This window comes from Octodon degus, unplaced genomic scaffold (assembly GCF_000260255.1).
Source record: "Octodon degus isolate 3935 unplaced genomic scaffold, OctDeg1.0 scaffold00007, whole genome shotgun sequence".
NCBI lineage: Eukaryota > Metazoa > Chordata > Mammalia > Rodentia > Octodontidae > Octodon > Octodon degus.
In genome coordinates, this window is record NW_004524583.1 from 24,435,307 (window position 1) to 24,454,279 (window position 18,973).

General features: G+C 46.8%; 1 protein-coding gene across 2 annotated transcripts in view; it reads left to right on the plus strand.

The window, feature by feature from the left end:
* Peli2 (pellino E3 ubiquitin protein ligase family member 2) overlaps positions 1 to 18,973 on the plus strand; it is a 158,284-nt gene that overhangs the window by 131,472 nt on the left and 7,839 nt on the right. For both annotated transcript variants that reach the window (XM_023703104.1, XM_023703103.1), the window contains one exon: positions 11,375 to 11,476. In XM_023703104.1, coding sequence (XP_023558872.1) covers positions 11,375 to 11,476 — 102 coding nt within the window. The remainder of the gene's footprint in view (positions 1 to 11,374; positions 11,477 to 18,973) is intronic.

An 18,973-nucleotide genomic window follows, 5' to 3' on the forward strand; every position in this document is an offset into this window, starting at 1 on the left:
AGACTGGGTGTGGTGGTGCGCACCTGTAATCCCACCACTTTGGGAGGCTGTAAGCAGGAGGATCACAAGTCCAGTCTATGAAGTGAGACCCCGCAAGCGAAAGAGATCCTGTTAACACTGTCCATCCACAAAAAAAAAAAAAAAAAAGATTTAGCTCAAAATGGATTCCTACTGAGAATCTTCTAAAAGAAAAACGAAAGAAAAATCTAAAACATTTGTTAAGACACAAAGCCAAAAACATTATTTATAAAGAACAAATTGAGAAAGAGACATGAAAATCAAGACTGAAAACATCCCTTGCTTTGTAATCAAGGAGCCCAGAAGACTTTGTGAAGTTAAGTTAAATGTTTGTGTAGAGATCATGAAGAATGCGCTAATCAGAACGACTGCGTATAGTAGGAATTGCGTGTTGAATTCTGTCCTCCAGGTACTTCACTAACATTACCTGAGTTTTTCTAGGAACCTTGGAAGTGATGGTAGTATTTTAAAAGCTAAGAGCTGGATCCGGAATATGACCCAAGAGCACACAGCTAATTGGAACTGCAAAGAAGCTTCCCGAGGCCTGAGGAGAGGCGCCGCGCATGCCCAAGCTACCAGAAACACTTGCAGATGATTTCTGCGACATCAGCTACTTTCTTCTAACACACAGATGCAGCCGTCGTCTCACTTCAAATTTTGTGTGTTGGGAATATAATTTGCACGAGTCTACCAGACCCAGTATCTTAAAAATACCAACTGCCAAGATACATGTGGTCTTTTTTTTTTTTTTTTTAATGTATTTGGTACAGTGTCTCACTGTACAGCTCAGACCCGTAGTGATCCTCCTGTTTTCAGCTTCCCCAGCACTCGGATTGCGGGTGTGCACCACCGTGCCCGGGCTCAGGGGCCAGCTCAGTGCACCCTGGGGCCGAGCCGGCATGGCGTTGGGTACTGGGGTCCAACCCGTCCCTGCGCTGGCCTAAGCAGGTGCGCAGTCCTCTGAGCCATCTCCTGGCCCTACATGTTCTCTTTTGAAAATAAATGTTTTTCATTGGCCAAGCAATGGCCGTGACTCATCCACATGGCTGACACTGACAAAGGTTCTACAATCTGAGGTACAGGATCTCAGGATAAATCCTGAGGGGATTTCACTGACCTTCTCAGACCCAAAAGCTACAACTCTTGTTGCACAGGTCCTGCTTTACCTTGGTCTTAACCATCCAGTAGAAAAGTATGAAGACGAAATATAGGAAGTAAAGCCATGCTGTTATGTTTTTGGTTTTTTTTTTTTGTTGTTGTTGTTGTTGTTCCTCGCATGCCTTCAGGGCACGTTGGCCAGCGGGAGAGTTGTGAGGTTCGAACTCCAGCCACCTGAGACTGACAGCTTTGTGGAAGCAGCCACTTAAAGGATTGAGCTAGGCCCAGGCTCCCTATGCTGTTAAGTTGAGCTGTGGGGGACTCAGGTCAATAATTTCTGACATTGCCAGTTAAACAGAAGACCCAATGCTATTATGGGCTACTGGACTCTTTTAGAATATTTTGCTGAGTTTACACACCTATATTATTCAAATAACGGAACTTAGAAAAAAGGGGGTACAGATGAATGTCCATTTTGTATCTGTGTATTCAAAGTGGATGGGATAGGTATATAGTTACATTCTGTTAATGAATAGAATGATTTGTTCTAATGGTATTTGTAAATTGGATATCAAGTCCACATCTTGTACAGCAATTAACCACTAAGAAGAATGTATGCAGTATGTTAGTTATTGAAACTGTCCTAGTGATTTGATTTGAAACTGTCTCATTGCTATCTGTTTATCAATAAAATTATGAAAAAAAATGTTTTCATGCTCCTGTATAAGTCGTATTACGGACTTAACTGATTATATAAAGAAAATGAGATTCTTCAGCAAAAGGAAAAATGTTAAATGAGGTCATCTTTTGAAAACTCCAAGTTAAATGAGGGAAAAAATCGAACTTCCTTTTTTCTATTGTTTTGTGTACTTTTACATCTTTCATATAAGGCCTGTAGCTTCTACGCTTCAAAGAATCAATACAGTTTTCCATTTTCTTTTTCTTTTCTTTTCTTTTCTTTTTTTTTTTTTTTTTTTGAGCAAGAATAAACTTTGGTCTTTTTATCTAAACATTTAAGGGATTGCTTTGACAGCTGATAAATTGGCTTACATAATAAAATAAATAATTACATTGCAGATCTTAGGATATCTTAATATAAAATCAATTTGTGTCAGATTCAATTTGTAGCATCTGGAAATTCGCCTGTTTAGGCTGATAGTGAGCGTGTGCACTTGCTGCTGCCTGGCTCCAGCCCAGAGCGTGCGCGGATGCCCGTATATGTCAGTACTCGCCGGAAACACAGGAGACTTCGTTTTACCCAGGAAATGCATTATTAAAGAGCAGTAGGAGGAAAAAGCACTAGGTAAATAGAATTATCGAACAATGAGTTTCACTTCCTCAGAGCATTTGTATGCACAACGCTTTATTTCTAGTTATGATTTGTATTTACTCAGCTCAGTCGTTGTTTCCCGTGGCAAATAGCCGGTCTGTTTGCCGACATGTAAATACTTAGTGGTGAGAATTTAAGGGATCGCAACCTACTTGCATGCATCCTTAAAGTGTTGTCTGTTGACTAAATACATCCTGTAAACTTTAACCACCCCTCGTCTTATTTCAGAATCCAGTCACTCATTCTGTCTGACTGTCAGTCAAAGTGTGCACCAACGGGGATGTGTTGTTTCGATTTTCACTGAAGCACTTGGTGTTTCAAGGAGCGCCACATCTTCTCTCTTCCTGTGCTTCTCCTTGTTCGCACCTAGAACCCTCAAATGTTCAACAGCAAATGCACTGCTTCTTTGAAGAGCGTGTTCAGAGCCACTTTCTCTCCTCTCACCAGGCGAGGGTGCCCCCGTCTCACTCTGCAGGGAACCACACTGGTCTCCATCACAGGATCCTGCCCTGGTGGCCGGCAGTGCTTGTGCTGGGCTCTGTGGATGTGGCTCTCAGTCCTCATGGGTCCTCGTCCTCTCTGCCGTCAGGAGCAGCCCCATGGCCAGTACAGGGCCGAGTCTCCCAAAGGCAGTAAAACTCCAGAAGTTCTGATTAACAGGACACCGTCCTCTGCACCATCCAGTGCCCTGGGTGTGCCTGGCGGTGTGCACGCACTGTCATGTGCACGGACATCCTCTAGTTGCACCACTGTGCATGGAAAACCTGCCTTCACCTGGATTTTCCAAAAGAGATGAGACAAAAGAGGAGGTTGTGTGTTAGGCCAGCTTAATACTCTCTGAAACACAATACAGTCATCCCATACAGACGTTAGCTTTTCACATGCTCGGCACTTTGTGTAAATCGGGTGAATACACAAGCAGTGAATGCATCTCTGCTCTTAAACACTGTGACCTCCTGGGGACATGGGACCTGCACTTGCACAGATGACAAACATCAGGCCCAGACCACTTGAGTAAGTTGCCCAGAGTCCCACAGCCAACTGGTGAAGTAGGAATTCAGCCCAATCTACCATACGGTACACTTGGAGAATGGAAGCTTGATTTACAAAGATGGGAATTCTGCCTTCCAGGAGCTTCCCATGTAACTGAAGGTGGAATTCCTGGGGGCAGAGGTGTGTAAGCACGTGGCCTTGCTCCCACCCCTCCTGCTGAAGCTGCTCCTCTTCTCGGCTCTGAGTCGGCTCATTTCTTAGGACCAGAACCACCAGCCAGTCCAGCTCCTTTGTGAGAAGGAAGCAGCTTCTCCACAGATGGGCTTGCCTCCGGTGCCTGCCTCGCTGCCAGCTGGTTATGTGCCCAGTCCCTGGCCGACGCAGTGTGCACAGCGGTTCTCGCCAGCGATTGCCAGGTAGCTCAGTATGCCAGCCAGAGAGAGGAGAGGCCCAGTGCCTTGTTCAAAGCCCTCGCCGCTAACAGGCTTAGTGTATTTTTAAATGTATTTTAGTGCAGGGTATACAGGGTCTCGCTACACAGATCAGACTCGTAGTGGTCCTCCTGTATTCAGCCTCCCAAGTGCTGGGATTACAGGTGCGCGCCACCATGCCCAGTCTCAGTCACTGTCTCACTGTACCCTGGAGGCAGGGCCAGTATGGCATGCTGGGGGTTGAACCATGGCCACTGCACTCTGCTTAAGCAGGTGCTGTAGTCTGCTGAGCTCTCTGGCTGGCCCAGGCTTAACATTTTACTATACTAGGAAATATCATTGATTTTGATGAATCTGAATTGACATTTTGTAACTTACTGATTGTAGCCATGGCACAGAATCTTGTTTGAAATGCATCTCCTTGAAAAGGTAGGTGGTTTCAAAGAGTGTATGCACACAGCATAAATTGTGAATTCCTTTAGCCACCTCTTCTCCTTAGAAATAGCGCTCATACATATTTTATAAGTAAATTAACAAGGGTGGTGGAGACCTCATCTTCGATGTAGCAATTTGAACCACATTGATTAAAGATTTATTTCTTAATTATACTTGTCATCCTGACATAAATGTCATTAGTTCTGGAAAAGCATGTTTGTCATACCAGGATTATGTCTAATTAATATGGTCAATATCTAATAATATATTTAAAGCCAGAGAGAATTGTCATCCCAGAGCATACGCTGTGGGCTCCGCAGCACTGACAGGACTGCGTGCAAGTCACAAGGCAGCGCCATAAGTGCACGAGATGAACTTAAGGACGGGGCGCGTGTCCTGCTCACCCTTGGCTTTGGACGCAGTGCAGTGGTGCTGGTGGCTTCCGCTCCCTGTGTGGGTGAGCAGTGACAGGACTGAAATACTAGAGGGCTTGTAGTGTGGCTGAGGTTGGAGAACTAGGGCTGAAACCTAGCCAGTGTCGTTCTCTCGGCTCAGGGTCGCCGGCCATGCCGATCTCTAGGAATCTCACTCCTTTCCTACAGGGCGTGTGCAGTGGGAGCTTGGCACGGTACACCAAGTAGTCACACTGGAGAGCTGCTTCTTTGGCCTGGTGCCCAGGTACGTGCTGGCCTACTGGAGTGTAGTGCTGGAGGGACTGCGGTCCCACCTGATGCCTATGGTCTGTAGGCAGCTGTCAAAACTCTGCCCCCGCTTGGTGCCCTTGGACCCAGTTGCCCTGCCCAGCTCCACAGTGCAACTGTGCTTGGAGCAGGAAAATCATTCCGCAGTTATTTCTGGGCTGCCACCGTCCCAGCAGACTGACTCATCTGCTCATAAGTGAGCATGTTTCCACCTCAGAGGTACATGGTAGAAGTGGCTTGTGAACAGGAAAGATGTGATTCGTTGGCACATTCAGACTCGCCTCAGACAACTTTGTGAGCATGTTACAAATGGCAGTGCAGGTGTTTCTGTAGGCAAATGTGGTGTCACAGTACGTATGCATTTAATAGTCAGAACCTCTGTGTTTCTAGTTCTGTAGGCTCTTTCTGCAGCAGTTGTTAGGCATAGCTATTTATTAAGCTGTGTGACGAGCTGAAGTGTTGACGTACAGATGAGGCTCAGCAGCTGAGGTAGCTGATGATAAAGTGGCCTAGGCCCTGCAGCCCACTTGGCAGGCCCGCCCCTGGCCTCTCGGGCCACGCTGCAGGTGTGGCCAGCATGTGAACAACTGAGAGCACAGGCCTGCCTTGGGCTTCTCAGCAGAGCCCAAGGCAGGCCGTAGCTTCTGGGGTCCAGCGTGAGGGCTGCGGGGCATTGGGCAGCTGCAGGTGCCCGACCACTCCGGAGAGCAGATGTGGAGTAGGGGCAGGAGCAGAGGCAAGAGGGTCCTTGCCCCCAAGTTCCCAGGGGTCCTGGGGATGGATGGTTCAGTGGGGGCGTCCACACTCAAGGCCCAGGGCCGGGAACACTTGGGTCTGGTCCTCCCCACCAACAGGCAGCAACAGTGGGAATGGCATCTGACAGAGCACAGAGAAGGCTGCAGGAGGACAGCGGGGGTGAGGGGGAGTGTTCTAGAAGCAGTGGCTGGGCAGGCACACTGCTGTGAGGCCCTGTGGCTCAGTCATAGATGGTATCCAGGATGTCTGGGCAGAAGGCAGCGACCCCTGGGTCACTTGATTCTAAGGAGGACTAGTCATAAATGAGGTGTAGTTTTGGAGCAAAAGAATCACTTCCTTTCATTTGAAACTCAGATGCACACGACACAAATGCATTCCTTATCTGAGGGAGGGTTTAGTGTTGACCTCCACACAAGGGAGTGTGCCGAAGTTTGCCTGTGTTGTTTCTAACATGAGCAGCTGGATTCTCCTGGCTTCCAGGCAGCCACACTGTCCCTGCTCCAGGTGTGCAAGGACTAGGAGACAGCCATGTGACGTGTTGGGTGGCTTTATAAAGCTTTACGGACTATCGTTACACGTTAGTCTGCAAGTATTAGGTTTAAGTACCAGTATGAAATGTTCTTCTTAGCCTTCTAGTAACTAGAGATTGCCCCAGTAAAAACAAATATTTGCTCTAATCACAAACAACCTCATGAAGACACTTGGACACACACAGCTTCCTGGGGAGCACTTCCCTGACGTGCTGTGCTGCTGCCCCCGCCCCCCGCACCTTTGGGTGCAGGTGGGGTATGCACAGCAGCAATCATGTCTCCTGCAACAAGCCACAGAGGATAAGAAAAAAACTGCTCCGACCCCAACAGGCCTTGAATACAGATTGTTCTACTTGTGTGTTGCATTGCAGACTACCCTCACATCCAGAAATGTTAACAGAAACCCTCTATCAGGTTCAGTGTTCGCAGGCCTGGACTGTGGGCAGCAGGCTGGTGGGCAGTGGCACCGGAGCAGGAGGTGCACCCTGTCGCTCTGTGGCCGTCTCCTCCCAATGAGCAGCTCATTCTCCACGGACTGTCACGTAGCCTGGGTTTTCCACAGTGTGTCATTTGAGGACTCAGGCTGTCTGCTGAGGACTCCAGGAGTGACACGTGGAAGCCCTGATGTGGAAGTCCCTGTGCCGCTTCCCCCGAGTGCTGTCATCAGACTTCCCCTGCAGCTGCCCCAGCTAGGGCAGAAGATTAATTAGATTGTGCCTTGCAGTCTTCAGAGCAGAAAGTCATGAGCTGTGAAGAGCTGCTGATTATAAAACTCCTCTAGGGAAAAAGCCAGCTTTGCCAGGACCGGTTGCCCAGCAGCTGTTTTGAGGAGAAAAAGTTTACTGTGCTTTGTGTTTCTTTCTTCCTTAATGTGGTTCAGTCAGTAAGCCTGTCTCTGATCCCTGCTAGATTAATTACGGTAGCAATACTGCTAATTGTAAATGGACAGTGGTGGCAAGAAGGGGCCAAGGGCCTGGCATACGGGGCCACTATTGTGTGCAACAGGAAACTGCTTCAGACTGCAAAGAGCAGAATACCCAGCCAGACACTTCTTACTCACCCCCAACCCTTTCCTCCAAGGAGTGTGGGGACCCTAGCTCCAGGCTGGGCTCAGCCTCTCAGTGGTGCGGTGCTGCCGGTCTGTGGACCCCTCATGCAGTGCAGGATGGCACCTGGCACTTGGTGGTGACAGAAGGGAGGCATCTCCACCTCTGTGTCACACCCTGAGGCCCACTCTTGGAGTCCCGCTGGCCAGATGCAGCCCTGGAGGAAGCCAGGAGAACCAGAGTTGGTGCTGCGGGCATTTCAGGGAAGCTGACCTGGCTGGCAGCGAGAATGGCACCGGGTGGGCATCGTGCAGTGGCGGCACCTCGTGCTTTCCCTCCCCTGCACAGCCACTGAGGTCTCACTTGGCAGCTGTACAGAGCTGCCTTAAGTGGATGAAATGATAATTATAATAAATTAGTATTTTTCGAAACCAATTCATTTCTCTGTAGGCTTTCTGCCCTTTACTTTGTGGTTGAGAGCTACCCTACTGCTTCTAAACAACTAGGAGATTTCTCTATTTCCCGTATGCTCTAAGAAGGTTTGAATGAAAGCTTTCTGGCTGCTGTGAAAACTTGGGTCTGGCCCAGAAAGGCCCTTCAGCACGCAGCCACGCCAGGTCTCTGGTCCTGTTATGCAGCAGACCCCTGGAGCCTTCACATGTGTCTCGTAGGTTTCTAAGAGAAAGAACATTGTAAGGTAGAAGCAGTGCTGTTGTACAGTCTGGAAACTTGGGCAGTATCTGGCCTTCACTGGCATGGCATGTGTGGGTGCCCACCAGCCTTGTACTGGGGAGGGGAGGAAGGTCCGCCGCCACCGCCGCGGTGGCACTCGGGCCAGCGTGTGAGCTGCCCCTGCCATGGTGCCTTCGGAGGGTGGGGACGTCTCCCTGACAGACCCCCAAGTGGGCTTTAAGGCTCAGGGGCCTAGTTTCCGAACTGAGTTAGGGTAGTAAAGTCACAGCACCATGCCACAGTAGCTGTGCTTGGCCTGGATTACGTGGGCTGCTGAAAGGCCTTTCTGCCCTCCTATCTGGTATTTCAGAATTGGATTTCACAAGTGATTTGGAGAAATTATTATTAAATTATTATTATTTCCCCAAATACCTGAGATTGACTCAAGTCAGTAAAGTCTGTGATTTCCTAGAAGCCTTATTTCTAAAATTCATGTTTTCAGTGTTTTAAAAAAAAGTGTTGAAAGTCATACAGCTAAAATAGCAGCTCAATCCCTTTATGTACGGTCCTTGTAGACTTCACTGTAAGATACAACCTGGAAGAGATAAGAGAACTTGAAGTCCTGCTTAAATGCTGTTTTTATTTTCCCCAACCGTCTGAGTCGGATCCTGTTCTAAACTTCATACCTTAGCAGGATCAGGGGGAGCCCTGGCCCTGGCTCCAGGAAATCTGTGTCTCCCCATCTGTTCCTAGGAATCTAGGTGGTGGCTTCAGGTGCCCACTTTTGACTTCAGGTGCCCATCCCGAGTAGGTGTCAGGCCCGCAGCCAGCTCATCGCCTTTTCCACACACAGTGGGGACCCCCAGGGACGCCATGGTTTGTCAGCCCTGGGACCTGAGTGGGCCAGATTCCTCTCCTGTTTAGGATTACTGGAAGGAGACCCTGCCTGTCTTGGAAGTAATGCGCAGGTGGCGGCCGCCCTCTTCTCCAGAAGTCCTCAGCCCTGTGGCGCATGTGTGCCGCGCTCCCTCTGGGCATGCCCTGCCAGCTCTCCTGCAGGGCCTCTTGTCCCACTCGCCCAGCTCCCCCTAGTGCAGATGCCGCTGCACCGCGGCCCTCCACCTGGACTCTCCTAGTCAAGAAGATGCAGAAAAGGGTTTTCCTAACACGGGAGGACTCGCTGCTCCCTGCCTGAACACCGACAACCTAAAAGATGGCACAAAATTGGAAATTACAAGTTGTCACAAAATGGGCTGAACATTCAGGGGCTGCTGGATGAAGCCTTCGAGGCGTCACAGCCCAGTGTGCCTTCGCTGTTCTGGCACTGGGCACGATTAAATTTTGCTCTGCACAGTTTTAAGGCCTGGCAGTGCTTTCTTGGTCAGTGGGCTCTCGTGTGTCACAAAGGTTTATCACAAGAGTACTTCTGGAGTAAACCACCTTAGAGGATGCTGTCTGTGGCAGTGCTCCAAGTGGCAGGAACCTCGGTCTCCAGGACGCCTGCCCGGGGCTGCTGCATCAGGCTGCAGGTGCGCACAGTGAAGCTGCACCAGTGCGCTGGCCCGGCGTGGGGGTCCAACTGCCAGCCCTGGCGAGCGTGCCCTGCAGTGGGCAGTAGTGCTGATGCTCACCGTGCCGTGCTCTAAGCGCCCGACTTCACGCCCAGCTCGGGGCCCCCGTCAGTCGGAGGAGCTTGGCTGCAGCTGGAACCTGTGCTCAGAATTTCTGCTGTTGGACCAGTGAAAGCTTGTGCACAGAAACCTTGCTGTACACAATCTGTGTTTGCTAAAAAAAAAAAAAATTTTTGTTTAAATTGAAATACTGGTAAGTTGAGTCCATCTTAAATGTAATAGATACTTTTTAAGGACCCTAAAAATAAGTTATTATACAACTCCTCCTTGAATATTGGCTTTGAAAGTTTAGTTCTCTAAATATAGGGTTTTTTTTTTTTCACAGACCACAAGCAAATATGTACTTCCAGCTTTATAATTCAGTTTTTTCCCAGCTTTATTGAGGTGTAACTGACGTGTTTTCAGGGGTACAGCGTGATGACTTGCACCGCACTGTGCAGGGGCCGCCACCATCAAGGTGACGAACATTCCATCCCGTCGCTCCCTGAAACTTAAATTAAAAGTTGTTCTTTTGTCAGTTTGGCTTGCAAACAAGGTTACACCGATCCCGTTGAATTTGGAAGATTAGGCTTGTCAGTGGAGCTGAGCGCTTTAAGAAGTATTTGTTCAGATTCCCAATCATATTTTCTTTTCTTTTTTTTTTCTTTCTTTTTTTTTTTTTTTGCAGAACTGGGGATTGAACTCAGGCCCTTGCGCTTGCTGGGGAAGCGCTTATTCCACTGAGCCATCTCCCCGGCCATTTCCAACCATATTAACCATTCATATTATCTTGAATACTTGCATTATTTTAATAAAGCACATAAAGTAAGCATCACTGGAATCATTAAGTTCCTCAGGGGTAAATTATCAAGCAACCATGAGATCAGCCAGGGTAATGTCCAGGATGATCGGAGCGTACTGCTTATCGCTGTACGCAGTTGCAGTTGTCAAATGCAAACGTGACAGTGCGTGGTCATTAGTGTGCCTTCTGTGGCTGGTGGCTTCTGAATGCTGTGTGGGTCCTCTTACAGTGTCATTCCGTAAATGTCCACTAGAAAGGCTTGTTAAAGTTTTATTTATTAGACTTAATGTGAAATAGTGGAAATGAAGATAAACTAAGTTAAAGCAATAGAGAAAATATAATTGAAACAACTTGGAGTATAAATTAAATCAACTTCTTTGTTGATATTAAAATGACCATAACTTAAAATGTGTTCAAATATATCACTGTAAGGAAAATGAGAGGAATATTTTATCATTCCTAGATTATTTGAAAAAGAATCTTTGAGATTACAACGTAATGCAGATATGGCTGTCATTAGCTAAAACTTTTATTATAGAAATCCTGATAGAACATTGAAAGTTCTTGTCTTGTGTATGCTTGTCTTCATAATTTGTGAAAAATGATACAGCAAAATGTTGGCAATTTATCTATAATATGAAATAGATTTTAAAATTTTAGATAAACTATAATTAGTTTAAATTTTCTATCATTGTCTATAGGTGGTTTGAAGAATTGTGTAGCTTGCTGAGAATGTTATTCAGTCAAGTCTTGCAAACTAATAACTAACTTTGAGTTAAGGAAACTATCACTTGCAGTAAGATACTCGATGAAGCCTTACTGTGGCTGCCAGGCTCCGCCTGATGCGAACAGGCTCACTGCGTAGGTTGTCCTCGGTGACTCTGCAGTAGAAAATGCGTGCTGCGTTGTCACAGTGAAGCCCTAAGGCCTCTCCTGCTTCTTGCACTCCTAGGCGATCAGCTGCAGGGGCCAGCACAGCATCTCCTACACGCTCTCCAGAAACCAGACGGTGGTGGTGGAGTACACCCATGACCAGGACACGGACATGTTCCAGGTAACGGCTGGCGTTCGGAATGAAAACTTGGTCCCCTTCTTCCTTTACTTCTGTATTTTGATGTTGAACCAAAACGTCCAGCACAGTGGTGTTTGATGATGATTGGGGGAAAGAAGTAAGGATACTAGGGAGTGTATTCCTACAGTGTTTGATTTCTGAAAGATTAAAAAAACCTTAATTCTGAAAATACAAAAAAAAATTTATAAAGGACACATTCTTATATAATGGTACAATGAAAAGTTATTAATAGCAGAAATAGAATGTTTTAAAGCCAGTCAGTTTTAAAAGCCAGCATACTGAAAATACTTCCAAATAACCTGAGTCAGTGGCGACGTCACAGTACAGCCTGTCAGAAGTGACAGGAGCACCAGACAGCAAGACTACGCCGTGCGGCCAGCTCTCACTCTCCTGCAGACACTGCAAAGCTTAAGTGCTTTTATTATTAAAATTTAAGAAGGTAAAGGAAAAAAATCGAAGCAATAAACATTTGTCTCAAAAAGTATTTTTAAAAACAGTCATTATAGGTGGGTTTAGGAGTAATTTTAGTGGTATATAACAGAAAATTCCCAAAGAATGCAGAAAAGAAGAATGAAAGCACCCCCATCATCAACTAATGAATTAAAAAAAGAGGAGACTTTATAAATGTGTACTAAATTTGCTACTTTAAAATAGCAGAAGAGGGCTGGCAAGATAGCTCAGTAGACTGAGTGTCTGCTCTGGGAAGTGCAGGGACGGGGGTTCAGTCCCCAGTCCCACATGCCACACCGGCCGTATCCCCAGGGCACACTGGGCTGAGCAGGCCACCAAGACCGGACGTGGTGGCGCACACCTGTAATCCCATCACAGGGGAGGCTGAAAACAGGAGGATCACTAGGAGTCTGAGCGGCGGGGTGAGGCCTTGTACCAAATACAGAAATGAAAACAAAAAATACTAAAATAACAGAAGATTAAAATTTAGGCTAATAAAGGAAAACAAACATAATTTGGGAACAAAAAGACACTGCACTTTTGTATGGAAAATTAGATCATTAATATTAAAAGAAATGTAAAATAATTATGACAGACACAATATCATATGCTTTGCTGACATAAACTCAGAAGAGTCTAAGTATTTAAATGTAAAAATGAAGGCACTTAGGTCATGGAACGAAATTTAAGTGACTGTATGTCCTTCGACTAGGGCGTGAGTAATAGCATCTGAAGAAGTAGATTTTGCTTTATACATCTTACCTTCTTTCTAAATGTGAAAAAACGGAAGACAAACTACGAGATTGTCTTAGGAAGACATTCAGGTTCAAGAATAAAATATAGGAAACACTTTTCCATGTTTTAAGAATGGTCAAAGAAAAAAAGTACAAATCTCAAAAGAAGATCCTATAAATACATAAAATAATTTTAAAATATCAAATCAACAACTCCTGTATTATCTGTACTAATTTAAAAGCTACAAACAAAGCTCTGCTTCCAGCTGTCGGTGAGGATGGCACCACAGGGCACGTGTGAGTGCAAGACACCGTGTAGCCAGCAGTGAACATTGAGCAGAAATTACAGTAAGAAGAAAAGCAGGTTTGTGCCCAGTCTGCACTCGCGTTCTGTGCACACGTGAACCAGAGGAATGGGCTGTGAAACGAGCTCCCACCGCTGCAGCCTGTCTCCCGTGACCTCCCGGCGTGCACCCTGACCCCGGACCACCTACATCTCTCCCTTTGGTCAGGATCAAAAGAGAATTAAATTCTGTATCACTTGTAGAAGTGTGCGTAGTGACTGTGAACATGAGCACGGCAGCCTACAGCGGAGCTGTCCGTTGCCTCTCAGCGTTGTGTTTCCACATGTTTATTAAGTTAAAAATTATTAGCAAATGCACCGTAAATCAGCCATCTGGTGGGGGGACATTATTTTAGAATCTCATAAAATTTTAAGATTCAAAGGTTTTTCTGTAAACTATTTGAAGAAAACATGGGAGAGTGTGGTATAACTTCAAGTAGGAAACACTTTCTAATTCTGAAGTACGACTCACAAACTGTAAAGGACATCGTTGCTAGTTTTAGATAAGTTTCTGTGTGACCAAAAATAATGAAAACAGAAGACAGGTGTGAACTGGAAGACATACTTACAGTTTGGGTTGCAAAGAGCCGACATCTCAACCGTGTAAGTACTCCCGAAGTCACTAAGAAGAGGCCTGCCACGGAGCAGACAAGTCAGCCAAGGACTTGGCAGGGAGCTGCTCCAGAAGAGAAAACACATGGCTCTTGCAAGTAAGAAAATACGCTCAATGTTGTTTCTAAGATACGTGAATTAAAAGTCACAGAGTGACTGTTTTATTACTTATTCGATTAGAAAAATGAAATGCTTGCCTGCTGTGACTCAGCTCTTGTGTTTATAAGACTCTTCTCTTTCTAGAGTTTTAGCAAGAGACACTCTTAGGTATGTTCAAAATAAAATCTCTACAAATGGAGGCCAGTTCAGTGCATTTGGGAGCTGAAAGAACAGAAAAGGTTTTGTACAGATTAGGAAAAGCTTGGAGGAAAAAAAAAAAGCTTGGAAAGAGCACCAAGCATACTAAATGGATTAATTACTAATATCGTAAAATGTATTGAATCTTGTCAGTAGTGTTTGATTCTGTTAAAATTACTTAACATCAAATGTTAACAAATAAATAATGTATTATAGATAGTAATATTAAATTTTACGTTAAGCATCAAACCAGGATAGCTGAATGGTTTTAGAATGCTTTAAATGCATTAAACATTTCTGGGCCACACAAGACCTTGCTCCCATGGGTGCTTTGTTGAGGAGGGGCTGGGTGGTGGAACAGGGGATGGCTCACACTGTTGGATTTTAGGACTGTGTGTGTTAGTTGTTACAAGAGAAAACCTGAACAATCCTAGACAGACACATGGCAGGCATAGTCACAGAGACATAGTTATTTAATGCCAGTTTAAACTAAGCAACAATTGTCTTATTTTGACAAAACATTAACAGTGGGACTGGGGAGATGGCTCAGTAGAATGAGTGCTTCCCTGGCAAGCACAAGGGTCTGAGTTCACTCCCCAGTTCCGGGGGGGGGGGGGACCACAAAAACATGAACAGTGGTTTTATTGAGCATGCTGTTCTAATGTATGCTTTTCCAAGTGTCCTCCTACCAGAGTAAACCTTGCCCTAACTACACACACACACACACACACACACACACACACACACACTCATTCATACTCACTTCTTCCCTTTGCCCCTGAGAACTCTGGGCCTTTGGGAGGAAGGACTTGAGCTAGGCTTAGAGAAGTCTTTGGTGACAGGCCCAAAGCCCTAGATCTTCAGAGTTCTCTGTTCTGTACCTGACACCAGCCCAAGTTCTTCAAATGACATGCAGTAAGCTCAACAAAAAATGTATATACTTCTTAAGAAAATGTAACACATTTGTCACTTTTACAAAAGTAATTTGAGGCCATCCACAGACTGACTGGATTTATGGGGGGTTAGTGCCAGATCATTTAAATTTAAAAACAACTCTCAGAAGACCTTGAGATGTCTTTTCCCCCATAACAAATTGGTAGGTCTAGGGCCTGCCGCTGATGAAACCACCGAGGACAAAGCACCGCAGCACTCGTGGTCCCCTGAGTCGGCCTCAAGGGCTAGCAGAGTATCTAGAAGCCAGACATCGGAAGCAGCCAGAGAAGGACTGGGCAGAAGTGAGGACAGGACTCACGAGTGAGACTCTGGATGAATGTAACCTAAGAAGGGCTGAGTAACTGTGGGAGAGTAGGGCGAATAATGAAGCTAAGAGAGGGCCCTCGCCCGCAGAAGGAATGACAGGGTGACAGATGTCCCCACCGCCCCCCCAGGAATGGCGAGGCCAGTGCGTTCAGACCCCCAGACTGGCCAGGTCCCAGTGGAGCTGCTGCAGTGTCCCTCCTTGCTTGGCCTCACAGGGTGGAGCCTGGCTGCTGTGATGCCTGGTGTTTTGGGGCTTTGCTTGATTGAGTTTCTTATTTTATTGTAGATTAAGGTGTAGCATTTAATTAGCACCCTTTAGTTCAAAAAAACTGTTCAAGATACATTTTGTCAGTTGTTTCTCAGAAGGTAACTTGCAGGGTGTGTGTGTGTGTGTGTGTGTGTGTGTATGTGTGTGTGTGTGTGTGAGTGAGTGACAGAGCCTAAGCTCCCCATGGTCACCCTCCACTCATGGTTTTTATTTCTTGGGCACCTGGCGTGTCAGCCTGTCCTTTGGCTTCTAGGGAAGTGAGCTGAGGATCTGAGATGGGACAGGCACTTTCCCAGCGGCTACAGTGCAGGGATATGTCAGCAGGACAGGCAGGCTGTGGGGAAGAGGAGAGGCATGTGGGGCCAGGTCAGGACCCCAGCGGGTGTCAGGGAGGCCTTTGTGCAGGAGTTGGAAGTTGTGGCAGAGGCCCTTTGTGGAGAAGTGTGTCCCACGCAAGTGTGAGCGCAGGGGCTTTGGAGGCTGAGCTGGTGGTGACTGGAGTGGCTGAGCTGTGACCTGAGGGACAGCTGGAGGGGTCAGAGGAGTGATGTGGGGAGGGGTCAAGAGGGGTGATGTGGGGAGGGGTCAAGAAGGAGTCCTACATGTGACTTTTAGCTGGAGCCAGCTGTAAGCTAGTCAGTCACTGTTAGAGGAAAACCGAGGAATGAGAGGAAGTGGACGTCCTGCCCGTCAGCGACACTGCTTTGCATCAGTGGAGACTGAGGTGCTATATGGCGCTCCAAAGAACCGGACTTCGGCTCATAAATGGGCCTTGATGCGATTACCTAGGGAGAGGGCAGAAGGGGAGTGGAGGGCGGGCACGTGCTCACTGCTGTCCGGCAGGTCCAGGGGTGCTGGCTGACAGAGCCCTGGGGCCTCGGAGCCCTTTGTGCAGGGTCCTGGAGTACTGCAGAGGGCGGAAGCAGCAGGAGTGGGGGTGGTGGTAGGTATGGCTGGGTGGAAATCTGAGCCTTTGACCAGAGCTGAAGAGCTGCTTGCAGGCAGGCAACTATTTCTGAAGAAGGGAAACTCCCCAGGGTGCAGTGTGCCAGCCTCTCATCCCAGCTCTCCGGAAGGCTGAGGCAGGATTGCAAGTTCAAACCTAGCCTAGGCAATTTACCAGCTTAGGCCCTATCTCAAAATTTAAGAAAGAATTTGGGATGGAGCTCATTGGAAGGCCGAGAGAGAAAGAGACAGAGACAGAAAGAGCTCAGTAAAGTGCAAGGTACTCAGACTGTCGCCAGCAGTGGCACATGCTTGCAGTGACAGTTGAGTTAAGGAGCACAGAAGAGGAGACGTCTGTGGCAGTTAAGCGTTGCTGAGACAGCTAGGCAGGGCATGCTTCGCTAGTGCTCGTTTCTATTATCTTTTTAAAAAGCAGTGATGGGTTGGAATTTATGCCCAAAACAAAACTCTTTGACTGCGTTTTGAGAGCCAGCGGCAGGCTGCTGTAGGAGGAGACAGTGATGGCTCAGGAAAGGCGACAGTCGGGAACAGAATCCATAGGAGCAGAAACTGGCAGTCAGGCTTCTTAGAGAGGTGGGGGGGGGCAGGGGCACGCCTCGTCCTCCCCACGGGGTGGGGCGCGGCCTCTCGAGCTCCTGCAGCAACCAGGCTACCCCGCCCTACTCCTTCCCTCCTCCTCGTGCAAAATCCAGGGTGTCGGGGAGGGACTGAGCTCTTACCTTGGCCCTTACAAGTGAATACCACCAAGCACTCTAAGAGCATCAGATGCAGTACAGAAGTACGTGGGGCTGGGGCCGGGAGATGGCTTAGTGGGATAAGCACTTCCCTGGCAAGCACAAGAGCCTGAGTTCAATTCCTGGTTCTCAAAAAAAAAAAGGACTAAAATAAGAGACGGACATGGGTTCAGGTCCAACACAGAAACATCTTACGTTACCGCCATGACTGCCTTAAAGTAACATGGAGCTGACCCAGTAGAATACAGGGTGGCCTGCCGTTTTCCCACACTGAGTCTGCACTGGGGATGGGACTGAGGTTTTCTTCCTCTCAAAAGCACTGTGTGGCTGTGTCCTCAAGCGTACAATTTTATTGGCATTCCAGAGTGTAGGTTTAGGGGCTGGGGAGATGGCTCAGAAGAGTAAGTGCTTCCCTGGCAAGTGCAAGGGCCTGAGTTCAATCCCCGGTTCTGCAAAAAAAAAAAAAAAAAAAAAAAAAAAAAAAAAAGCCAGAGTGTAGGTATAAATGGCAGTAAATTAATAAACAAATGATATATGGCCAGTTAGATATGATCATGACTTGAAGTAATTGATCCTAGCAGCATGTTCTGGTTGAAATAAAATTTCACATTTTATAGTCAATTCACTTAATTCATGAGGACATTAATTTAATAAATCGGGATGGACTCAGAACGTGGCTTTTCGAGAGGAGTGTGATTTCTGTGGACAGAAAGGGCAGGAACTGGAGGAGAGCTCAGTGCTAGACAGCTGGCCGAGCATGTGGGAAATCCAAGGTCCCATCCCCAGCTCTCAAACAAAAGAAAAGAGCAGAGGTGCAGAGGTGTGGTGTCCTAGAGGAGGGCGCTGGGGTACTGAGCATTTAGCAGAGCCCAGAGAGCCTTTGCTTCTCCCGTGAGGTGGAGAAATTGAGATAGACTGTTTTGTGGGGTCACCGGGCTTTGTGAAACGGTCGTGGTATTTTGGAAATTCCGCCCTGTCTCACTCCTACATTTTATTGGAATAGAGAGATCCAGGACAAGTTGCTCCTGAGTTCAAAGAAAACCTTATTTTCTCCTTTATGTTTTTCTATATTTGTTAAGTAATTTGTGATGAGTATTATTTTTTGGTAATTTTCCAATTTTTTTTTTGTTTTTAAAATTTTTATGGGTACATATAACGATAGCACTAGTCATAGGGAATTTGCACTTGCAGGAGACGTATCTTGCTGCAGCTTGTTTTCCCATTCCCTTCCCTCCCACCCCTCTCCCCCTGCTTACCTAGAAAAGCTTTGGTGGAGGCCTGGATGACTCTCCGCGACAGAAGAGCAGTAGCTCCATTTTGCTGGGCCTGGGCCTAGTGCCGGGTGCTGAGCTATGTGGAGCTGGCCGGGGCCTGTCCCCTCACTTAGCTGTAAGCAGTGCGGATGGTGCAACCTGAGAACAAGGGGTTGTGTGTGATTTTATACTATCTCCAATTTAGGTTTTATGTTGCACTTTTTGGCAAGTTCTGTTTTTTAAGTCTGAAATGCATATGCTCAGCCACCGTCTGTCTGTTCAAGTTGATGAGCTTCAGCAGAAGCAGCAGTTTGGTTTAGTCCTGGCACATTTCATTAGTCCAAGAAGTTAAGAGTTGTAGAAAACAAGAGAAAATAAATGGGTGTTGTCTGTTGGTTTTACGGGGTTAGACTGCGCAAGAGAATATATGTGGGAGATTTACAAAAGAAAGTTAGTACTGTCTTTCTGAGAAACAAGCAGAGCTAAGTGGTACAAGATGCTACTTGTATGTTACTCATTGGGGAAAGAAGTGTGTTTTACGTTGCTTTTGATAGAATCTTGT